General features: G+C 37.6%; 1 protein-coding gene across 3 annotated transcripts in view; it reads right to left on the bottom strand.

Moving 5' to 3' along the window:
• Positions 1 to 26,161, bottom strand: part of DYM (dymeclin) — a 427,792-nt gene that overhangs the window by 64,821 nt on the left and 336,810 nt on the right. For all 3 annotated transcript variants that reach the window (XM_030925872.1, XM_030925870.1, XM_030925871.1), the window contains 2 exons: positions 21,755 to 21,937; positions 4,523 to 4,636 (listed from right to left, as the gene is read on the bottom strand). In XM_030925872.1, the coding sequence (XP_030781732.1) occupies positions 4,523 to 4,636; positions 21,755 to 21,937 (297 nt within the window). The remainder of the gene's footprint in view (positions 1 to 4,522; positions 4,637 to 21,754; positions 21,938 to 26,161) is intronic.

Below are 26,161 nucleotides of genomic sequence, written 5' to 3'. Positions count from 1 at the left end.
CCAGAAGCTGCACGCAGAAAGGCCTGGCATGCAAGGACTCTGTCCACCTGGCAATTGGCTAGTGGCTGACAGCGTTGGGGCACAGGATCCGTAGGAGGAAAAAGAACAAAACTTAAGTCAGGAGCTAGGCCATGAAGTGCCTTGCGTGCTGGATCAAAGCAGGGTATAAGGGCAGCAACAGGGCTAAGGACGCCTGGGGAAGAAGAAGGATGAAAAGTGGGGACCCCGATTAGGAGTTTATAGCAATAGACTGTGGAGGAAATGTGGAGAAGCCGCATGGGAGGGTGGCAATGTGGAGGGAAAGGAATGACTTGAGAAATGAGAATTTCTAGGGTTTGGGATCTAACAGTACTTTCGTGTTAGAGGGAGGATGCTGGCTATTCATATTTCCACAGGTAGAGATACACAAGGAGTGTGGATGTGTGGGGAGGCAGAAGAGAGTGACTGTGGACACACGGGGGTTGTTCCTGTGGGACCCCAAGGGGGCCCTCCCAGTACGGCACTCAGGAATCTGCTCTGGGGATAGAGAACTGACAGAGAAATGCAAGATGCTTAGGGTGAGATAGGGAAGAGACCCCTGAATAGGAGCAAGGGGAAAGGTTTTAAGCAAGTCAATATTAAGAAGCTGTGAAAAACCTCTTGAAATTTCAGTTAGTAAAATTTTTTATATTTTCCTTTATGCAACTAAAAACCACAAAAGTGTTATAAAAAGTGAATATAAAATAAAGGCTTTAAAAATCATTTAGTGTGAAACTGGTAATTACTTTTAATTCCTATGACTTATCAAGTGTCTTGAGTATATGAAAAGTTTGGTTAATGTCAATAACATATTATTCCATACTTTCTTATTTACATTAAAAGGTAAGTTATCTTTTTTTTTTTTTTTTTTTTTTTTTTTTTTTGAGACGGAGTCTCACTCTGTCGCCCAGGCTAGAGTGCAGTGGCTGGATCTCAGCTCACTGCAAGCTCCGCCTCCCGGGTTCACGCCATTCTCCTGCCTCAGCCTTCCGAGTAGCTGGGACTACAGGCGCCCGCCACCTCGCCCGGCTAGTTTTCTGTAATTTTTTTTTTTTTTAGTAGAGACGGGGTTTCACCGTGTTAGCCAGGATAGTCTCGATCTCCTGACCTCGTGATCCGCCCGTCTCGGCCTCCCAAAGTGCTGGGATTACAGGCTTGAGCCACCGCGCCCGGCCGGTAAGTTATCTTCTGGTTAATTCCTCTTGAAAAGCACTACCTAGTTGTCAAACATTAAATACGGTAAAATTCTTAATCCTCAAATGACATAGATAATTCACTAAACTGAAGAAAAGAGGGGACTTGAGAGTCCAACATAATGAAACCTGAGGTGGTAGTGGTGTGAGAACACGCACAGATCTGGATGGATTCCGACCCATCACCATGACATTCAAATTGCTCCACAGTAAGTGAAATGCGAGCCAGGAACATGCCCTGTTGTGGATACAGACTGCGACAGCTTTGAGCTGCGGCTTCAAAGTCGGCTCCCAGAGGACATACTAACTTTATTTATTTCCTTCCAAACCTAAAGGAGAAATAAGCGACTCAGAATTTCAGAGCCTGTTCTTTAGGTCTCTGTTTAAGAAGGAGGGTCCGGAAAAAATAATTACCTAGTGTTGCCTTTCCCAGACTTCACAGAATACCAGTAAGAAGAGAATGTTTAGAATGATATTAATACTATTTACTCTGAACAGCCAAGTTGTTTAACTATATAGACAGATTTATCCAAAGAGTATGTATTCCCACATAGGATATTACACAAATATTTTAGAAGGCTATGTCAAATAATAGTTGATTGAAAAATATTTTATTTGGTTGGAAGTCAATTACTCTTCCATGGGCTTCCAGATCTTACTGTTTACTTGCCCAAAATTGGAAGAATACTACTTCTACACATTTGGCTTCCATTCTACAAAGAAAGGGAAACTTCTAAAACTTTAGGCTCATTGTCTTCAGCTGACATTAGCTGGTGAATTTCTCATGAGTAAGGGGCACTGTGATCCTCTTAACAACCCAGAAGGTAGTAGTAAGTAATTTTGAGTTTCTAAGGTTTAATTTATATATTTTAAGAAACAACAAATCAATTAGTATATATTATTCCACATTTTCACAGAGAGCTTATTAAGACAGCATTTCCAATTTGAAACCAACTCTTTTACATCAATATCATGTATAAAACTATTATTACATACCTGACAATTATTTTATCAGTATATATTAGTAAACTACTCCAAAGACTGTAATGTGCTGTCATGTAGCATAATGTAAACATTATTCAACACAGCTTGAATTTTCAATCAACTTTAGATACTGTGGTATTCTGTGAATTAAACTCTAGAGGTTTTAAGTGATTCATTTTATCATAAACACTCAATCCAAAAAGATGATTAAAATAATTGAGATAAGGCTTGATTGTAAGGATAAACAGCCTTTTTTTTTTTTTCTAGTAACATCTGTGGTAATAATATGCTACCATTTAAACCAACTAGGATGACTCACCATCTGTGGGTAAATGTAATTTTAGTAAATGTAATCTTTTCTAGTATTGGTGATAGTTCTTTTTTTTTTAAAACTGAATCATCCTTCCTCTATCCTTTTGCAACCATGAAGTGAGATGGCAAGCTGAGGTCAGGAGTACAACTTCTTGCTATGTTCCAGAACCAACTTAACTGGCCCACTTAAGAAATTTACCCATGACCTTGGCCTCAATAGGATCTTGCTCTAAATCAGAGTCAACTTGCCTGGGACCCATCATAGATCAATTATTTTCTCTATTTAGCCATAATTCTGAAAAACGAAAAGAGTTTCATTTTTGTTTATACGTCACTGTCTCAAATATAAATGACATTTTATTTTTGAACATAGTATAATAAATAAACAAATATTAACATACAACCACTTAGCCAGCACATTGTAATTCATTTTGCTTTAAGGTAAGTATTACAGTGAACTACAAGATTAACCTTCCCCAGACTCCATTGCAGTGTCCTTTTTTGGCGGCCTTGATATTTCTACTTTGTTCCTGACTGAGCTTAGACACCAAGATCCATCACTTCCTGGGAGTAGCCACTCTAATCTTCATGGATTTTTTTGTACTGGTTCACATGATACAGTCTACATAAATTTGAAATAGTTCAAAAAAAATCCCACAAAAATACCCCGAAACCAACCAACAAACCAAGGTCTTACTTTATGTAAAAATGGAAATAATATGAATTCTCTATATTTAAAAAATTGTCTGGAATAGGAACACATCCAAGCTGGAGGACCTAGTGAACTGTAACCTGTTTTTATGCTATGACCACATGGTGGTGCCACTTTGGCTGATAAACAGAACACTTGCCATCTTTGCTCAGTACCGTGTGAATCTCACTGTTTATGTACAGTGGAACTTCTGTAAGTGATTATGATGACTAATGTGCTATTATTTTACAAACTCTGTTATTATAATTGAAAATATTTTTATATCCTACAACAATATCTCTCAAGCATTCATTAAGCAGTGGTTCTAGTGATAGTGCTGAACAACACAGCCCCCAAAAACAGTAACACTGGAACAGACGTGAGTTGTGATAAAACACTACGAAGGCCAAATATCCACTATGACCTCCTGTGTTGGTAATTTAGGTGAAAGCACTCTAAAAAATTAGAGCGAATGAAGAAAAAATTAAAAAGAACAGTAAAGTAAAAGTAAGCTGCAATGCTGTACATTCATGCATTCCCCAAAGGATCTCCTTTACATCTTTTCTTATGGGATAATTCGTCTTGAAGTATGAGTTTTATATTGTGAGACTGCTTCAGGAATACATCTATCACACAGATGTAAATGCCTTCTTCAAACACAGCATTTCCCCCACCGTCTCCATGAAGTGCATCTCTTTCCACTACTACATCCCAGGCACACAGTAAACAGTGCGGCAATCATGAACGTGGGCTGTGGAGCTAGATTTCCTGGGTTTCAATCTCCAGGCTCCATCATTTTCCAGTTGTATGGCCTTGGCTAAGTTTCTTAACTTCACTGTACATCAGTTTCCTCATCTGAAAAATTGGGATGATACTACTACCCACCTTGAAGGGCTGTGGTAGGGACTGAATGAGTTTGATATAATATATTTAGAACCCGTGTGGCACCTGAGTAAGTATTATGTAAATATTAGCTACTGTTGTGATCATCTTCATCACCACCTTCCCAACAACTCGTGATGATACTTTTAAGGCCGAATTTGTTTCACTGGGTTAAAAAAATAAGGTGTCCTTTTATTAACAGTATATGAATTATAGTGCATGCCATGGTTGCTTGTAGGATATGCAGTGCTATGAAAGTATTAATGCTTCTTTTGCTATCTTCTTTTGAAAAGCTGTCAGAAACCTTTGTCACAGTTCTGAGGAGCCCCTCTAGTCTATGCACTGGGTAAGCAGCATGATTCTGGATAGGGCCTGCTCAGACACTAACATTTACATCAAGGGACATGGCAGTGTCAAGTGGACATTTCTTTAGCCATCTTACCTTCAGTCTGTCTTTGGGCAGCGCAATGACGCCTTGCTTAATGATTTCCAGGACCCGTTCCACTGACAGCTCAGCTCCAGCTTGCAGCAACCTTGAGCTAAAGAAGGTGATCACCTGTAATGTAAAGTGTTATTTTTTTAAACAAGATGTATGAAGTGTATTTTTAGTAGCCGCCTTCCTGACATGGTAGTCAAACTATCATGATTCCATTCCTACAGTGACCTGGCTTTTAACTCACTAGCCCTCCTAAACACAGTTTGCTCTCTGTTGGGTTTGATAGCCGAATCAGAAGCGACCCCTCAATATCCAGGGCTGATTATTCATTCTGTGAATTAAGTAGCCGCCTAAATTCTACTCTTTCTTGTGCTGCCCAACCTTGCATTTACATTTCATTTATAGAGCAGTATCCAACAGAAAGTGGGGAGAGAAAGCTAAACCCTAAAGCCTATCACTTTTGAAGCTTAATAGTAGCTCTCTCTCTCTCATAAGGGCTTAACAGGAAAGAATTTGAAACTAATGGCTAAAATGATGTTTTGGGGATTATCTATGAATTTAGCCACATTTCCCTTATCGTGATCATCAGGGATAACGAATAGCAACCTATAATTACTTTTGCTTCATGTTATAGCACAGCCCAAAGTATGTAGCAAGATATTATTAACACAGTAGCATTCTGGAAATACACTGTTCCTAAATATTTGTCACTAAAAAATGAAAACAAAACATCATTTTTCAGCAAATTATTTTTAAAACCACAACATTCATAAATCAAGAAGACTGCAGATCCCTTTTAAATTCAAGAAAATAACATTTAGGTGTTTATAGTCAGACATGCAAAAATATAAAAAATTATTGTGTTTTTGTAAAGTTGAGCATTACCTTTTATGTCTTCTATTTCATAGGTAAAATATATTAAGTCACAAACAATCCTTCAGAAACACTTTTACGCATTTTCTTTCAGAATTACTCTCCTAAATGCTAACTGTTTAAGAGTACAATAACTTTTCTCTTAACAATTCTAGTGGAAAGTACACTATATTACATAAACACCACCAAATGCATTTGTTCTGGAAGGTAAAGAGACTTAGCTGGCGCCATGGCCATTAACAAGCATGTGCCTCACAATTCTGTGGCAATGAGTGAGAACAAAGGCAGCTCATGGCTGGTGACACTGCTTGTGATTCCAGATAAACCATTTATTTATCTCAAGCAGTTTGCTGGCACCACCAGCTCCTTGGCAAGTTGCTAATTTTGCCCATAAGTTGCTTTTTCGGTATGTGCCTATGGGCCTTGTTCTTCCCTATGTCGGATTTCAGGTTCTTTTTGAGTTTCTGGGATTAATATTTTGTTCACAGAGTTTAGACACAGCAGGTCCAAAAATTGATTTTTGTAATACAGTGAATAAGTCTTTGAAGAAAGACACAACACAGATAGCAAAACATATTGTAATAGATTAAAATCCTATTTTAAAAATATGCAACAACAAATACACAAAATAAATGCTTTCTTTTTGTGTAAATATCTTCATAGGTTGTAAACATGAGCATAGTTTTTCTGAGAAAAGAATTGGTTAAACATATAAAATGCCAATTTTGTTGGTAAAAAAAAAATGGTTTAATGTTCGAAATTTCATATGGGTCAACCTAACACCTATGCATAGTATTATCTTCTTTGACCAAAAAATATTTAAAAAGTAGGAGCATATCTGTTAAAAACACATTCTAAAAAATAAAAAAATAATAATTAAAAAGTAGGTAGATGTTACAGATGCTTGAGGCTTACTGAATTTTTTTTCATTCTGACGTGCTGAAAGCTGACATTTCACTACTGGATTTTTGTTTTGTTTATAGCAGTAGATAATATAGACAAGGAGTAGTTCTCAAGCATGGCTGATCATCAGAAGTAGCTGAGAAGCCTTGTGAAATTCTGATCCCAGGGCCTGGTCAGGGACCTTCTATTACACATGAGACTCTCCAGGTGATTTTGATGATCAGCCAGCATCTAGACCACAGGTTTCCAAACTTTTCAGGTTATATACATCTACAAGTAAAAAAATGAGGATGTGCTTGCAATATATGTTCTAGTTCTTTATAAATCACGCAATATACTACAGCACTAATGTTTTACATATTACAAAATGTTCATAAAATAAATTTAAAAGAATGAGATAAAGATAAAATGAATTAGATTTAAAAAACCCAATGATACAAAACACGGTTTTTGTACTCACTAAAATGTCATTGAAAATAATCTGGGTAATTACAGATTACTAATCACAGCGGTTTCACATGACCATCAGCAAGCACAGCATTCACCCGCGGTAAGATCCATCATTTATTACAGTGAATATAAATCCATAGTGCCAACAGTCTTCCTGGTAACTTTTATGGATCCATTTGCTGTGAGATTAGACTGATTCATCACTGTTTTTCCCTTATAATGTGGCACTTGTTCCAGGAGCAGGGGTGTCAGCTCTGCCATTATCTTTTGTCATATGTGTTTATATTTTTCTATCACCTTCAGTGTGTGGGGAAACATGCTATTTCATGAGGGTTTAACTAAATCTAGATACTGTAACCAAGAACACACATACTACACTAAGCTTTACGTGAATGAACAGGTGAGTGCATGTATGCCAAGCCCTACAGGTTGAGGAACTTCTATCTCCTCCCTCGGGATATATGGAGTACTGAAGCTGACACAGCCCTGGCAGGTTGTAAAGGACAATACTATTAGTAAAACTAAATCTCTTTATTTTTAGATGAATAAATAAAAGCTCTAATATTTTCTTTCCATGCTTCTATGGATGAACTGTTAGTGCAGTATCTGGGGGCATGTGCAGCCATCCGCTTTGATAATCACTAATCAAGATAACAAAATGCACATAATCAAAGCTAAATGGAACTCACAGTATTCACACACTACTCAAAGACTTGACAAACCAACAAAAGGGAGTGTACTTATGTGTCACACCACCAAGAACAAAGTAATGCAATGACAGTTTTGCTTTGTTGACTCTGCGGCCTGCACTGGCTTTCCTCTAAGCCACAAGGAATTTCCATTTCCACTGGGAGAGCTGCAGAGTAGGCATGAGGCTGGGTTTCTAACTAAATTCCTTTTTCAAACTGGTTCTCATTTGTATGTTTTAAAGCTGACATTCTCATGTTTTTGCATTCAAACTCACACGATTTTAGAAAATGATAAAACTACCACTTGCAGAAGGGAAGTATAATTTACATATCAAAACTGAAGGAAACAAATCTATCCTGAATGTTTATCATGGACTGTGTGCTGTACATATACTATTGATTTAATTCTCATGACAATCTCACGAGGCTGATAAAAATCTCTGTCCTACAGAACCGTAAAAAGGATCAGAGAGACAAGAAACTAGACTGGGGTGACCCAGGCAAGTGGGAGGAGCAGGGCTCTAGCTCAGGTACTTCTTCTTACTTTATCATGTCTCTGGCAATTCCTACGTTGCAAAATGGAGCACTAGCTTAGTTTTTCAAATAGGGGATATCTGAGTGAAAGGTGTAAGTTGTTTAGCCAAACCTTTCAGATGTTGTTTGATTGCAACATCACCAAAGAATGTGAGACAATTCATTCAAAGATACGAGCTTCTATTTCCTACTCCTAGGTTATAATTTTGCACATAACAGTACTTTTAGTGATGATGACTACAACAGATGTGTGGCTTTTATCAATTTGTATAGCAACCATTAAAACTGTTAAAATAGATGAACTTTTATTCCTCTGAAAATCTCTGCATGAGACACAGCCAGTAACAGAAAAATTTAAGTAAAACCTTTAGTGAAAGTGGGGATGAATGCTTTGTCAGTGTAATTCAAAGACAACCTTTCAAAGGAAGGCACTTTTCCACAGTGCATGTTTTACAACCTTCCTCTACCTGCCATATTTGGCTGTAACTCATGAAATCCAAGTACAGCACATTACCTTCCATTACGCTATTAGCTTTGAACAGTGATTGCCTAATGTCATATACCGATAAATCAGTTGTATACTTTGAGTAATGTCAAATCACATTTAACCACCTGTCATGAAACAAATGAATGATTATTATTAATAGATTACAGATTAATAGAAACGAGAAGCTTTTCTGGAGTAGAGGAGGGTGAAAAGGAGCTAGTATGTACTTATCAGGCAAACATGCTTGCTTGCTAAAAATGGCCACTCTCCTAAGAGGTAGAAGTAGACAGCTAAGTTTTATTTTATTTTTATTTTTTAAGACAATATTTTTTAAACATGTGAAATACATATATATTTCCTCATTGACTTGAGTTTCTCCTCAAATTACTGTATTTTAATCAATACATATATTGACAACCCATTCAGCAGAGGAGCTCTCCCGAGGATTTACCAGGGAAATAAATAGATGATACCATTTTCTCGCTTGAAGAAAGACGCAATATAATTTGGGAGATAAGACAGATCAAATCTGTATAATTAGAATAGACATCATGGTAAAGTGGACAATGAACTACTCAAAGTCAGAAGGCTTAGATTTCATTCCTGCCTCTGATACTAGCAATGTGACTTGTAAAACACTCAACGTCTAGATGTAGCATGATGCAGTGGTTTAGAGAACTTACCTGGTGTCGGACTGCTTGGGTTTAAATCCCACCTCTCCTTATAATATCTTCATAGTGACAAAGTTGCAGCATCTACTGCAATAGGAACCAATAATGATAATGTGGCAACTTTGTCATTTTGTAAATGAGGGTACTGACACACACCTAATAACAGAAAGAGCTAACGTTCTGTGAGCACTTACCATGTGCAAAGCACTTTGCGCTGTGCAGACATTAACTTATTTAAGGCTGCAAATTTCTCTCTGAGCTTTTGCTGGGTCCCACAAATTTTGATATGTTACATTTTCATTTTTGCTCACTTTAAATTTGTTCTATTTCCCTTGTCTACTTTTTGACACATGGGTGTAATGTTCACTTTCCAAGTATTTGGAGATTTTCCAGATATCCTTCTTATGGATTTCTATTAAATAGTTTAATTTCACTGTGGTCAAAGTACAGGTGATCTCATGTCATTTAAATTTGCTGAGGTTTGTTTTACGGCCCCATACGTGGTCTCTCTTAGTGAATGGTTCACGTGCACTGATGTTGTTGGGTGGTATGTTTTCTAAATGTCAACTAATCAAGTTGGTGGTTAGTATTGTTTGGGTCTTCTATATCATCACAAATTTCTGTTTATTTGTTGTATCAATTACTGAGAAAGAAGTGTTGACTTCTCCAATTATGGGTTTGTTTGTGTCTTCTTGCAATTCTATCTGTTTTTATTTCATGCATTTTGAAGCTCTGTTGTACACACATTTATGGTTGTTATGTCTCCTTGGTGAATTGACTTCTTTCTCATTACATGGAGTCCCTCTTTACCCTTGGTAATGCTCCCGGTGTTGAAGTCTACTTTGTCTGCTATTAATATAGTCATCCTACCCTTTTATTTTTTATTAATGCTTACATAGTAAAACTTCTTTTATCCTTTTGCTTTTAACCTATCTATTCCTTTATGTTTAAGGTGGGTTTCTGATAGGCAGCACATAGTTAAGTCCTGCTGTTTATCCAATCTGAAAATTTCTGTCTTTTAATTGAAGCATCAGGATTATTTGCATTTGATTTAGTTATTGGCATGAATGGATTTAAATCTATATTTCTTTTTTCGCTGTTGTTCCACTATTATTTATTCTGCTTTTCCTGACTGCCTTATTCTGCTTTTCCCGTCTGTAGTTCATGGATCCTGGAAGAAGAGATATTTCTGGGTCAGAGATGGAGGGAAGTTTGTTAGTCATAGCAACAGCAGTAATCACAGCATCTGCATTACCACACTGGCTCCCCAAGTCCCAGTTTGCTCAGGGTGATGTGACAAGGGTCAGACAATACCTGCACATGTAGTAAATTATATTAAAGGACGGAACCCTGAGCTGAGGGAACCCGAATCTCTTAAAGTGGTCAGTAACCATGCCTATCTTTTACTCCAGGAGATACAAACATCTTTGAAAAGATAATCCAGAGCAAAGGATAGTAAGTGCCTTTGCTCACAAGATGAAATCTCTGGAAAATTATCTCCCAACACACATATGTGCCAACTTCCAATTCTTCCCTCTCATCCTTTGTGCTACTGATGACACATATCTTACTTTTACATGTTAGAAACCCCACAATACATTGTTAATATTTTTATTTTAGACAAAATGGGTTGGCAACTTATAGCCTGTGGGCCAAATCTGGCCTGTTGTCTGTTTTTGTAAATAAAGTTTTATTGGAACATAGCCATACCCACTTGTTTACACATAGTCTATGGCTGCCATTGAATTACAATGGCTGAGTAGAATAGTTGTGACAGGGACTATGTGGCCTGTGAAGACTAAAATATTTACAATCTGATCACTTACAGAAAAAGTTTGAGGACCTCTTCTTCAGACAGTCAATTATTTTATACAGTGGATCAACATAAGAAAAAACTTTTTATGTTTACCTTTATTTTTGCTATTTTTGGAATTCTTAATTTCTTTTTGTAGATCCAAGTTTCTGTCAGATACGATAGCTCTTCTGTTTCAATAACTTCCATTAACTTGCCTATAGTACACACTAGCAATAAGTTCTCTCAGTTTTGTTTGAAATGTCATTATTTTGTATTCAGTTTTTAAACACATTTTTGGGGGTAAGATTTGTTTTTAATTTTAGCATTATAAAGATGTCACTTCATTATCTGACTTGCCTAGGTTCTGTCAAGAAAACTGCTGTTACGATCTTTGTTCCTCTGTATATAATGTTTGTTCCTCTGTATGTAATGTTTCTTTTTCTTCTCTGGCTGAATTCAAGACTGTGTTATCTTTGATTTTCAGATGTTTAAATATAATGTCTTAAAAAAATGGATTTATCCTGATTGGGGTTCTCTGGGCTTCTTGGATCTGTGGTTTCATGTCAGTATTTTTGGAACATTCTCAGCTATTATCTCTTTAAATATTTCTTCTGAGCTGTTCTTCCTCTCTTCTTCTGAGACTCCAATTATATGTATATTGAATCATTTGATATCGTCTTATAGCTCTTGGATGCTATGTTCTCATTTTTCACATGTTTTTCTCACTGTGTTTATTTGCATAATTTCTACTGACCTATCTTCAAGATCACATATTTTTTTTCACAAGCCCACTAATGAGCCTGTCACGGCAATTCTTTGCCTGTCATATGTTTTTTTACTTCTAGCATTCCCATTTTATTTTTTCTTACAGTTCCCATCTCTCTCTGGAACTGTTTATATATGTTGTCACCTTTTCCCCTAGGACAAAGGTTGGTATGTGTCTTTTATAAAGAACCAGGTAGTAGGCTGGGCGCGGTGGCTCAAGCCTGTAATCCCAGCACTTTGGGAGGCCGAGACGGGTGGATCGCGAGGTCAGGAGATCGAGACCAACCTAGCTAACACAGCGAAACCCCGTCTCTACTAAAAAATACAAAAAACTAGCCGGGCGAGTTGGCGGGCGCCTGTAGTCCCAGCTACTTGGGAGGCTGAGGCAGGAGAATGGCGTAAACCCGGGAGGCGGAGCTTGCAGTGAGCTGAGATCCGGCCACTGCACTCCAGCCTGGGCGACAGAGCGAGACTCCGTCTCAAAAAAAAAAAAAAAAAAAAAAAAAAAAAAAAAGAACCAGGTAGTAAATATTTTAAGTTTTGTGGGTCCCAATATAGTCTCTGTAACATATCCTTCTTTTTTTTTTTTTTTTTTTAAACAATCCTTTAAAAACATAAAAAACATACTTATTTCATAGGCTGTACAAAGACAAGCTGTGGGCTGCATTTGCCCTATGGGTCCTACTTAGTTGACCTTCATACCAGATCTTTGAAAGTGATAAATCATAATTACAGTCCCAGTCTGACAGTTCCAACATCTGAGTCATCACTGAGTCTGGGTCTGTTGTCTGTTGACAACATGATTTTTTTTCTTGCCTTTTTATGTCTCATAATGCTTGGCTGAATGTTAGACATCATGTGTAGAACTGTAGAGACTGACAGAAATACTATTTATGATAAATTCGGGCACATCTCTTCTTAGGTCAGGCTTGGAGGTTGAGCTGATTCACTCAGAAGGTAAGCTGAATTTGAGTTTGGCTGTTGCTGTGGCTACCTTCAGTGCACCACATCCTCTAATGACGCCTTCTGCTTTGCTGGGATTTGAAGTGCCACAGGTTTTTCAATGTTCATGCTCCACTTTCTGCTTTCAGTGAGCTCTGCATGCCTGGGTCCCAGAGTAGGGTCTGTATCCATGCCCTTGATCTTTCCCAGCAGCAGATGCTGCTGCTTCTTACTCAGTACTTGCTAGGCTGGTGGCAGAAGGTAGGGGATTCTCTACTGCTGTCCTAAGACCTCAGTCTTAAATGGGGCTCTCTATGCCTGGGCCTAGGGCATAAGGCTTTCTTAGCTTTCTCTCCCCTTTCTTCTTATGGCAGCCAAACTTTGCCCTGTATCTGTGATGAGTTGTTGGTAGGATACCTCTAATGTTACTCTTGTAGAATCCTGGGGCCAGGACAGTTTCCTGCCCTTTACCCAGAAGTAGAGAGTTTTTTATCTTTTACGTGCAGTAATGGGTCTCTACCTATGCCCTGAGGGCAACAATGTTTAGTGCCTGCCTCTGCACCCCACCCCTCCACCCACTGGCAATCTAAGGCTTTTGCACCATATGAAAGAAAGGTCTGGCAGGGGAATGATGCTACGCATTTTCTATAGGTATATCACCTTGGGAAGCTCTCTCTGGCTTCCTGCCATGCCCCCAGTCTCAGTGGAAAACAGCCTGTGAGTGCAAATTCCTCTGGTGCTTGGGTCTCCTGGGTGTTCTGTAATGTCATGCTAGTCCACACTCAACCTTTAGCAAGTTATTAAAATTGCATCTGATTTCTTTTTACCCACTTGTATGGTAGCCGCCTAGTCCTGTGCTCTTCCACAGGTGATCCAGTCCTGGTGTCTTACCTCACCTTGAGGGGTGGGTGGGCCGATGATCCCTCCTTGGGATCTAGGCTACTTGGTTGTCCTGTGACTTCGGCTCATTTATAGGTTCAAGAAAAGTTATGATTTTGTAGTTTACCTCTTTTTCTCTTTGTTAGGGTAGAACTCTTCCTAGCTTTCTATATCCTAGGCAGAAGTCCACTCTAGGGAGTTTATTTTTTAGTAGTAAATTTACTGAGGTACAATATCATACAACAAAATAAACCTACTCATTTTAATGGTACAGTTCAACCAGTTTTGACAAATAATCATACCCTGTAACCACCTGCCCCTCATTATCACAGAATGTTCACTCCACCTTCCCGGTCAGTTCCCCATCACTCCGTCCCACCCACTATTCTCTGTGCCTAGAGTGCTGCTGTCCCCAGATAGCTGCATAGCTCACTCTCTACCTGCTTCAAGTTTTGGCTCAAACGTACCTTCTGAGAGGCTTCCCTGATCACATTCTTTAAATCTGCAATCTCCTACCCCTATTCTAATGAGCTCTCATTATTCTCCTTTCTTATTCTTCCTTTTTTTTTTTTTCCTTAAGCAATTGGGTAGACACTGATGTCATATATTGGGATAAGAAAGACTATAGAAGAAAATATTTTATATTGTATTGGTTTTTGCAGAAAATCAAGAATTATGATTTAACCTTGTTCAACAATTGTGGGACCGTCAAGTCAGTAGCCTAATGTGTTAGTTTAGACCTTGATAAGGATGGTCAGGTCTGGAAATACACAAGATCTAATGTGAATTCTACACTGTTCAGAGATAAAAATATTTCTTGCCTTTACTATACTATACAATGGTTATAGTTCATTGCATCTGTCCTCTACTTATATTCAGCCATTTCTTAGGTAACCAGACAATTCATTTTATGTTCTCTCTTGTTTGGTGTCATATTCTACCTTGTCTTGCTGCTTAATTCAGCCTGATCATATCACCTAATGTTTTAGATTGGAGACATAGTTACCTGTGTGTAATAAAAATATGGGCACTTGAAAACCATATATCTAACTCCTTTTGCCGAAGTTAAAAGTGCTCCAAGGTTAGCCACTTCTGTCTTCTGAGATACTGAGTGCTGCTAAATGTCTTAACCAAAAATAATCAACTCTCAACTCCCTGCCTGCTAAACATAACAGTAGATTCGTCTCCTCCACCAACTTTTTTTCTTCTACAGTCTTCCACAGTTAACTTTTGAAGGTTAACTCTATGAAAGAAGAAAGCAGCAAAAGCTTGTTTAAGCCAAAATTTCAGGGGTCTTTGGGGGATAGAAGGGGAAGGTAAAGTACTGAAAGAGGCAGAAATAGAGATGTTATTTATATCTTTATCACAGCAATCTTTTCAAAATATGTAAAAGGAGTTTAAAATGTTTTTTAAATGAATTTCCAGTGTGCCCAGCACTATTTTGGATGATAGTATTCAACAAAAAGTTGTCGGAAAACCTGCTCATTTGGAACCTTACTTAGGTTTATCCAAGTGAATGTCGAAAACATGGGATTTAACAGAATAGGAATCTGGATTCAGGGCCTGGTTGACTGACTTGCTAGCTAAGTGGTCTCAAGCCCTTCTCTAGCCCTGCTCTCCCTTCCTCCTAGGGATGGCGAAAGGGCCAATGAGATAGAGCCCCCTGCAACGATATGTGATAATTATCCAAGACAATGACCCTTAGGCATCTGAGAAACCTCTCAGCATCTTGGTTTTCTTATCTGTAAAGTGGGATAATAAGCCTAGCTCACATAGATTAAGGATGGTAAAAGAGGTCATATACATGAGGCACTCAAGCCTCATTCCCATCATCTGGAAGGTGTACTTAAAACTGTTTAGGCATTTGTTTATGTGGTTTTAAGAACTGTATAACAGCATATAGCCAAACGTTTAGCCTGAGAATGCAGTTTTTACTGAATACAGGTGAAGTGTAAATAAGTGGCCCATTCTTCCGACAACGACAGAAAAGTAAGCACAGGTGTAATTTACGTCCAACTTAACATCCTGCTTTTACTTCTACATGGTTCTACACTGTGTGCTTACAGTGAGGTCCTTCCTCACCTCCACTCTGCCTTTCACTTCTTCCAAAGGAGAATGTGTTTCAAATGGATGTAGTTTAAATTCTTTGCATGGTTCTGTGTGTCCTTATAAAAAAAAAATTAATATGGTCTTTCAGAGACTTTTTTTTTTCTTTTTCTTGTGTGTGTGTGTGTGTGTGTGTGCGTGTGTGTGTGTTTAAGAGATGGTGTCTCGCTACATTGCCCAGGCTGGTCCTGAATTCCTGGACTCAAGAGATTCTCCTGACTCAGTCCCCTGAGCAGCTGGGATAACAGTGCACCACCACGCCTCAGAGACATTTTTAAGGATAACAACTGCCTGGTTACTAAGAATGTTCCTCATTGCACCACTGATGGAATAAAGACTGATTGGACTTCATTAGAACTGATTTTGAAAGAGAAAGTAATTAGGTTTGTGGATATGATCAGATGGTTTCATAGGCAACTGTGGGAGCACTTAGTGAACGCGTATAGTGGTTAGGCAGAATTACTACTAGCATGGGCCTTATCATCAAACTCTGGGTTTAAGATCTGGCTGCATCACTTTCCGAATGTGTGACAGTAAACAAGTTAATTAATCTTTCTAACTTGGTATCTTTATCTGCATATTGAGGACTAAAATGAAATATACCTCATGGTTTATTTTTTAATGAGGATTAAGTAAGTTAATGCATGTAAGTGCTTAGCAAGTATGCAATAAAAGCTAGTGATGATTAGAAAAGAAGCAAATGGCTTTTGATGTGGTTTAAATAAAATTTTAAAGCTAAATACTCCAAATGATGTGTAATATTGCAGCTATTGCAGCTATGACCACAGAGGGAAAAAAAATCTTTGGTTTAGTCTTTTGTCAGGAACACAAAGAAAATATTGCCCGTCACAATGAAAGGTACTGGGAATTAGAGATTATTTTTCTCCAATATACTGCAGGTGTATATTACCAGACATACATAGTCCATAGTTCAGGTGACTATCTTTAAACATTTTTTTAAAGGAAACAAGAAATATAGGAAGGAACGAAAAAAGAAATTGGAATGAGGGAGGGCCAGAGAAAGGCAAAAGTTAGGACAGATGGGATAGAGGACTGCCACAAGGGCAGACTGAAATGAATGGGATGACACAGTTTAGAAACACGAAGACTGAAAACAGACATGTTGGATATTTCTAGAATGTAAAGATCTCAATAAATCTTGGAAAACCAGGAATATCTCCCCACCTCTGGAGCTTGAAAGAGATACATTAATAAATCAATACAAGAAAATACTATTTTAACATTACAATGCCCATTTGTGGGTGATATTCTTAGATGAAATATTAGACATCAAGAGTCTCAAGACTATAAAAGGCCACACTTGGCATCAGATTAATTTTAAAAAAGATATAAGGATAGGAAAAGTAGCATGCCAAGAGCATAGCCCCACAGGCTTTGTTTTCCTTGGGAATCCTTATGGTAGTTTCTGGGCTAGTCTTTGACCCTTCAAATGACAGCTCAGATGCAAGAGAATGAGACTACTGTAGGTAGATGCAGTAGCCACCCTACCTTAGAACTGTGTCCCAAATAGAAACCAATATCCTTGTGACAGTCTCAGCTTCTAGGTCTTTGTAAAGGATGTGCCCAGTTATAAAAGTTCTCTCATTCAGAGAAGCCCAAAGTGATGGCTTCTCATCAAGTATTTGTAGTTCATTCATAGTCCTCCAAGTAATGACTCAGCTTACCAATCAAATGTCATTTTATCACATTATCATTTTATCATAGCACTGTTGCTTGGTAACACAACTGACATTCTACCTCCATTAGATTTCCAGAGGACTGAGCTAGAAGCATCTTAACTCAAGGCCAATTTCTCATGTAAAAGGGGAAAAAGTTTTGTGAAACCTTTACCCACAAGCATAATGAGTCTTAAACTCAGCATTTTACCTCCAAAAATACTACTGGCAAGAAACAGAAATGAATTTGGACAAATTCATGAATAACATGGTTAGAAGAAGCTTTTCAGAAGTAAGTAAATAGCTCCCTATAAATTTGCCTTCACAGAGAGAACAATTTCTACTGGATGTTACAATCCTTAAGACTGCTTGCAGGAATAACTGTTAAGAGGAATGGATATAATTAAAAAAACAAAAACAAAAACAAAAAGAGGAATGGATAAAGGCTCTGCTTGAGTTCCAGATAGTTTCTTTGAGAGCTGAGATGATAGCAGGGACGTCATTCTCCCATGAGATACCCTCCAGCCCCCATGGACTCTTTACTTTCCTTAATAACTGGTACTTTTGCATTCTCGTCTTCGATCAAAGCATAAAACTAACACGAATTCTTAAGACTATAAACCACAATTTACCATGTTGTCAAAAATAGTCTATCCCATAAAAAGAAGATGGAGTTAACTTGTGATGGGTGTTCCTTAGGCAATACTTTGTTTCATAATCTTATTAACACTGACACTTTTCAATTTTAAAGAGATCTTATCAACACCAATACTTCTTAATTAAAACTCAGAATTAACAAGAAGGACATGGGGCCAGAGATGAAATATTCGAGAAGTTGCCTAAGGATGCTCTCACACACATCCTAAATATCAGTGAATCTACATAGGAGTATACTGGTTCATAAAGATTTCCCTTAAAATGTCAAAGTTTGATTCTTAAAATAAACATCCTTGTGTGAAATGGTGTTTCTGCTTTACCTTGATTGCACGGATGGCAATTATACCCAAATTCTCCAATTCTGTTAATGATACCTAAATGATGTTGATATAAGCTTAGGAAAATGACAAGAGTGTGCATGGCAAAATATTTTGCTATAGCTGCAACTGTTAGGTATATAATTGAAGCAGCTTAAGGAAAGCCAATGAAATTAAGCTGACAGAAGAGAGTTTTAATATTGATTTCTGTTTACCAGCAATCATGAAAAAGCTGTGAAAATCAATGAATGGATTTGCAACAGTATACTCAACTGCAGGTTAAACTCACATTTAATTGTGTAGATTCCAGAGTATCCAGCAGTTAATACATCCTATGTGTTAAGAGTCTGGAACGGGAGGCTAGCTATGGCCCAAACCTGATTTCAACCAAGTACCTAACAACTACACAAAACTCTACTAAGACAAGCAAAAGATTAACCTACTTCGGCAAACTGGCTTATGAGAATGGATAGAGACATTCTTAAATGTCTGAAATTTGACCAGAATCTATGTGTTGCTGCTATCCTGAAAGCAAAAAGAAGGTTTTTGTTTAGAAGCCACTCTCTACCTTCTCTCTCCATCCCTAAAGTAGTTCAGCCTCTATCTTTGCTTTCAAAACTCTGACAGACAGGCTTCTACACTCCAGGCAGAGGCCTGAAGAATTCTTATCTAAGGACATGGACTAGCCCCCAAAATAAGATTTAATGATACTGATATAAAGGGGCTCCAAGGAAATGACCATCTAATTAAGAAGAATTTCACAGACAAAAAGTGGCAGGGAAGAAATAATTTAAAAGACTATTTGAGTTCCAGATAGTTTCTTTGAGAGCTGAGATGATAGCAGGGACGTCATTCTCCCATGAGATACCCTCCAGCCCCCATGGGCTCACGCCTGCAATTCCAACACTTTGGCTGAGTGGGGAGCATCACTTGACCTGGGGGTTTGAGACCAGCCTGGGCAACATAGCAAGGTCTTGCCTTTACACACACACACACATGTGCGTGTAGTGATGCATGCCTGTATCCCAGCCACTTGGGAGGCTGAGCTGGGAGGATTGCTTGAGCCTGTGAGTCAGAGGTTGCAATGAGCCATGAGCATGCCACTGTACTGTAGCATGGGCAACAGAGTGAGGCTCTGTCTCAAAAACAACAACAGAAAGAATATTTGATAGTATTGAACATCAGCCTCTAGACTAAAAAGGCTCTCCAAGTATCCACTACAATTATGTAATGCACAGGAAATCATGAAGTTCCAGAACACAAGGATAAAGAGACCAGTAAAGCTTCCATAAAGACCAGGTCATATATAAAGGGAGAAGAATGATGTTTCAGACATGATAAATTTAAAAATAAAAAAATCTATCTCATATACACCATTTTCCCGGAAAGCTACTATATATATTGATGTTCCATCAATAGAAAGTAGTAAACAAAGAAAGACAAAGACACAGGAGCCAGGCTTAACCAAAGGAGAGCACTGAAGGCAATTCCCAAGAATACACTGTAGCTGTGCAGAACCAGTGCACAACGGGTGTGGCAGGTAGCAGGTCTCCATAGAAAGAGTGGATTTGAGAATGTTACCTGATCTGTTTGACTATTTGCAGAGTTTTAGAGTTCTGTTAAAAAGTTTGTAGCTGTGTTAGAGATTGGATATTTGCAACATATAACCAAGAAAAGTTTAGAATCTAGAACACAACAATAATAAAATATATATTGATAAGAAAAAGAGAAATAACTCAATAGAAAAACTAACAAGACTTGAACAGGCAGTCCCAAAAGAGGAACTCTAAATGGCTAATAAACATATGAAATATAGCTTATCCTTATTAGTAATCAAGGAATTACAAATTAAAAGTATAATAAGATGCCATTACAAAACTGACAAAACTATCAAAACAATTTTTTATGAGTATGTAAAGCAACAGGAATTCTCATACAGCAGTGACCAAAGTGTAAAATGGTAGCACCCCAGGGAAAATGGTTTGGCATGATACAGCAATTCCACTATTGGGTAAACACCCCAGAGAAAGGTATGTACATGTGCTTACTTACTATTGAAATTACATATTTATGTTTGTTTCATAACTTAATTATTGAATGTCTTCCTAAATATAAGTAACACAAGGACAGCGATGGTGGCTCTTCAGTTTATTTGAACCTAGCACTGTGAATTACATTAGTTATTCAAAAAATATCTATGGAACCAAATTGAATCAGAAAACACTAATATGGCAGTAGAAAACTTAGCAAAAAACATTTTTAAAAAGGACAGGAAGCAAACATTCACAGACCTGTAAAAAATGTTCAACCACGTTAGTAATTAAGGAAATTAAAATATGAAAAAATACCATTTTTGCCATAAAAAGACATTAAAATAATTACAATGCTCAAAGCTACAAAAGTACAGTGACATAGATCCTCTCATAGGTCACTTGTGGAAGTATAAGATGATATACAGGTGCATAAATTATTATTATTTTTTGAGACAGAGTCTTACTCTGTTGCCCAGGCTGGAGTGCAGTGGCATGATCTCGGCTCATGGCAAGCTCCGCCTCCCGGGTTCACGCCACTCTTGTGCCTCAGCCTCCTGAGTAGCTAGGACTACAGGCGACCACCACCATGCCCGGCTAATTTTTTGTATTTTTAGCAGCGATGGGGTTTCACCATGTTAGCCAGGATGGTCTCGATCTCCTGACCTCGTGATCCGCCCATCCTGGCCTTCCAAAGTGCTGGGATTACAGGCGTAAGCCACCGCTTGCCCGGCCTTTTTTTTTTTTTTTTGGGAGATGGAGTTTTACTCTTGTTGCCTAGGCTGGAGTACAATGGTGTGATCTCAGCTAACTGCAACCTCCATCTCCTGGGTTCAAGCGATTCTCCTGCCTCACCCTCTCAAGTAGCTGGGATTACTGGCATGAGCCACTGCGCCCAGCCCAGAGGCACAAATTCTATAGTTTTTCTGGAAAGCAATTTCACAACCTGTGTTGAATCTTGAAAATAAAGATGCCCTTTGACAGAAAAACTAGTAAAATTCCAGCTTTAAAACCATACCAAAAATTAATTTTAAAATTTGAGATAAGACTTATTTATAAACTTTTCATTCATTATGAATTGATATAAAACATTGGAAATAAATGAGCAAAAATGGGATAATGGTTATATATATTTTAGGACACAAACATGGGCTAGATAAATATTAAAATGTGAGACTTTCAAAGAGTTGATAATACCATAGAAAAATGCTCACAGTCTAAGTGTAAAGTAAAAATGGCAGAATAAAGAACTGTATGAAGTATGACTTCAATTGTATTAAATATGTATGTGTGTGTATATACAATACACGGATTACCACAATTATTATAGCAAAATAGACTGCAAATACAGTTAATGTTGAAAGAAGAAACTCTTACTATTACAGTTCTTACCAAGGCTTATTAAACATTCTCTACTTTAACACTTAAAAAAGAATCATAATAAATGTCTTCATTTACACTTACCAGATCAATATTTTGCATTATATCCTGAAATGAAGGATGAGTTCGAAATTGTTCGAAGAGATCGCGTTTGTAAAGCAGGGCGTATACCAAGTTTGGGTTGTGGTGAAGGGAATTTGTCAGGCAGGAGTTGATGATCTCTAACATCATTCGAATCACCTCTTCAATGACATTTAGGTCTTGTGCCTCATAAAGAAAAGAAACCCCAACACAGAGTCACTCTTTTCTCCTTGCAATAGAATTAATCAAAATAAGAGAAATTGCCTTAAAATTATAACAGAATTGGAAAGATCACACAGAGAAGCTCATCAAGATTATTTCTGTCAAGAATCTTAAGAATGAGGTTTGTCAGTTACTAAAGGATTTGGGTTAAAATCTTTTCAACTTAGTATGGTAATAATTAGGAATTTCATATAATAAATTATAGACTTATCAATCTAGAGGGAAATTTGGAGCTTACTCAGTTCCTCATTTAATAGATCCATATTGGTATTCTCACTATTGTACTACCCTAAATCGTTAAGACTGCCACGATGTAGAGTAGTGGTAGGGTAGTACCCATTCCAAGAAAATGACTACTAAGTCATTCAGAAAATGACTTCATTGTTCTACACTGTCATTTCAGTCTTTATATTTCAGATAAACAGACTATGATTTTGTCACTGTTTTCTCGGAGTGAATAGTCTTTGGGAATCAGAACATTAAATAGTTACCAAACAGCAAAGCTCAAAGTAAGCAATCAGCAAACCTCTTGGAAGAAAAGGGCAATGGAAGGAGCAAGCACATGGGTATATACAACAGACTTTCCTCTCCTCTTCAGTCTTCTATAATATATTTGACAGTTGAAGCAAAAATTATAAGATTGATGTGGTTCTCAATGTATGTAAAGAAATATCTAAAACAATTATAAACAAAGGTGGGTAAGGGATTTAAAGGGACAAAGGTTTCTACAGCTCACTTGAACTGGTAAAACATCAACACTACTAGACTGCGATAAGCTATGTACATATAATGTAATGTCTAGAGCAAATCTACCTGACGAGAAACAAAAATACTATAGATATATCAAGGCTGGGTGTGGTGGCTCATGCCTGTAATCCCAGCACTTTGGGAGGCCAAGGTGGGCAGATCACTTGAGCTCAGGAGTTTGAGACCAGCCTGGGCAACATGGCGAAACCCCATCTCTACAAAAAATACAAAAATTAGCCAGGCGGGTGGCACACACCTGTAGTCTCAGCTACTTGGGAGGCTGAGGTGGGAGGATGGCTTAAGCCTGAGAGGTGGAGGTTACAGTGAGTTGAGATTGCTCCACTGCATTCCAGCCTGAGTGACAGAGCCAGACCGTCTCAGAAAAAAAAAAAAAAAAAAAGAAAAAAGAAAGAAAAGAAAAAGAAAAAAGAACTAGAGATATATCAAAATGGGATTCTAAAAAAATTTCCATACAGGAAGGCAGAAAAAATGCAAATGAAAAAGGGGAAACCAACTAAAAACAGAAAGTAAAATGGCAGTTACATATTAATAACTACATTAATTGCAAATAGTCTACAATAGTTAAAATCCAAGGAATGTCAGAGTGGATTAAAAGCACACCACTCAACTATATGCTATCTATGAGAAACTTCTAATATAGTTAGGTTGAAAGTAAAAGGATGGAAAGATACCTACGCAAACATAAGTCAAAAGAAAGCAGGAGTGGCTATACAGGATACCATATCTTTAAGGGATTGGTTCCAGGACATCCCCGTGCCTTGGAAATACCAAAAATCTGCAGATGTTCAAGTCCCTTATACAAAATGGCACACTACAGTTGCTCACTCCATCCATAGATAAAAAAAATCTGTGGGTGTGGAATCCGAGGATACGAAGGGCCAACTGTATGTACTTTCAATCTGTGTTGGTTGAATCTGTGCATGCCTAACTCAAAATATGGAGGACTGACTTATATTAGTATTAGCTAAAGTAGACTTCAGAGTCTATTTGGCCTATAAAATAAAAAGTATTGACTATCTGGCTCTTTACAGAAAAAGTTTACTTTCCCTGCTTAAGAGATGAAAAGGTATGCCTATTTCCATACAATTTACCTCTGTCTTTTTTTACTTTTTTTTTGAGTCAGGGTCTCACCCTGTCACCTGGGCTGGAGTGCAGTGACACGATCCTAGCTCACTGCAGCCTTGAATTCCTGGGTTCAAGCAATTTTCCCATCTCAGTCTACCAAAGTGCTGGGATTACATGGGTGAGCCACTGAACTCAGCCTCTGCCTCTGTTTACTTAAATACAATATTTAACATTCAATTGAAACACACAACATAGCAAGTAAAAGAATCCATGTTGAAGAGACAAAGTCATCAGCAGAATATGACACAGAGATAAAACATTCTGAAAATCTCAAAGAGGGAATCTAAAAGAACTATGATCTACAAAATTTGTTTGAATTGATTGGGAATTTCAGCAGAGTTAAAAACTATAAGAAAGAGACAAATGGTAAAGATACAATTTTTGTAAAATGTAGTGACTGCAGTGAAGAATGCCTTAAACAGGTTTCAACAATAGACTGGACAGAGTTTGTGAATGAACTGCAAACCTGAAGGCAGGTTAACAGAAACTGCACAAACCAACCCTACAAAGAGAAAAAGAGTGAGAAAACAAGACAGAGAATCCAATGAAGGCTGTAAAATAATATGAAATGCATTAATATACATGTAATTGACTCCCAGAAGGAAGAGAGAGAAAGAATGGGGCAAAAGAGATATTTGAAGAGATAATGACTGAGCATTTCCTATAAATAATAATAATAAAAAAAAATCAAACAGATTCAAGCACGTCAGAAAATATCCATGGTCACCCCACCCCCAAACAAAAACCAAAAGAACCATCTACTTAGATCCATCAAATTCAAATTATTAAAAATCAAAGACAGAGAAAATCTTGAGGACAGCTTAAAAACCAAAACCAAACACACACACACACACACACACACACACACACACACACACATTAAATACAGAGGCGCAGAGATAAGAGTCACAGCTGACTTAGGAGAAGCGATGCAGTCCAACCTAAATGTAGTGGCCTCATTAAAGCACTGAAATAAAACAACAGTCAGCCAAGTATCCCATACCCAGCAAAAATATCTTTCAAATATGAAGGTGAAAAAAAGACTTTTTCAAACAAAAATAAGCTAATTTATTACCTGCACTATACAAAATATTAGAGGGATTTCTTCAGGGAGAAGAAATATGAAAACAGACAGAAATGTAGATGTCCACAAGGGAAGCAAGATATTTTTCTTATTTTTAATCATTCTAAAAGAGAATTGACTTCTAAAGTAAAAATAGTAGACATGTAGTATAGGTTTATAGCATATATATATATAACATGTAAAATATATCATAACATTCTGCTGATGGGCATCCAATATATATCCAGTTTCCTTGTTTCTGTGAATAAGGTTGATAAGCCTCCTGGTAGATGTGTTTATGTATGGGTACGTGTACGTCTCTGGGATAGATTCCAGGAGAGGGACTGCTGAAAAGGCTGTATTTGTAATGTTAATAGATGCCGTCAGATTGTTTAGGGTGATGACACTACATTTATACCAGCAATGTAGGAAGGCCCTTTCTACCATTTTTTCACCAACAGCAGGTATACTCATTCTTTTTAAAACTCACTACCTGAAAGATATAGAGAAATACACTGCTACTACCTTAGTGACCATTTCCCTGAATGGGAGTGAACTGCACATGTGAGGGATCTGGGTTGCACACTCCTTACGGGAATCTAATGCCTGATGATCTGAGGTGGAACTGAGGAGGTGGTGCTAAGGCTGGGGAGCAGCTCCAAATGCAGATTAAGAAGCTCAGTGCTCCCCCTGATTCTACATTACAGTGAGTTGGGTTGTGTAATTATTTCATTATATATTACAATATAATAATAATAGAAACAAAGTGTACAATAAATGTTATGCACTTGAATCATCCTGATACCATCAACCAGTTCATGGAAAAACCATCTTCCACGAAACCGGTCCCAGGTACCAAAAATGTTGGGGACTCCTGCTTTATATTCTTCAGCTTCACAACCACAAGTCTAGGTATTGGCTTATTCTCATTCGTCTTGCTCAGTATATTCGGAGTGCACTTTTGATCTGACAACCTAGTCTCTTCCATAAAGATAACTTGGATAATCTTTTCTCATTATTATCTTCCAATTTATTAACTCTCTTTGATAGTGTCCAGTATAGATCAATCTTGTTTACTAAGCTTTGATTTTTAATGACTATATTTTTCATTTTAAGCTTTCTAGTTCTCTCTCACAGTCATATTATTTCATTTCTTTCTGTTTTTATTTCCTATATACTCTTTTTTATGAATATTATTCCTTCATTTATCTTTGAGGCTACTCAAAATATTC

This window comes from Rhinopithecus roxellana, chromosome 21, assembly GCF_007565055.1.
Source record: "Rhinopithecus roxellana isolate Shanxi Qingling chromosome 21, ASM756505v1, whole genome shotgun sequence".
Classification (NCBI taxonomy): domain Eukaryota; kingdom Metazoa; phylum Chordata; class Mammalia; order Primates; family Cercopithecidae; genus Rhinopithecus; species Rhinopithecus roxellana.
This window is presented reverse-complemented; position numbering and strand designations above follow the sequence as displayed.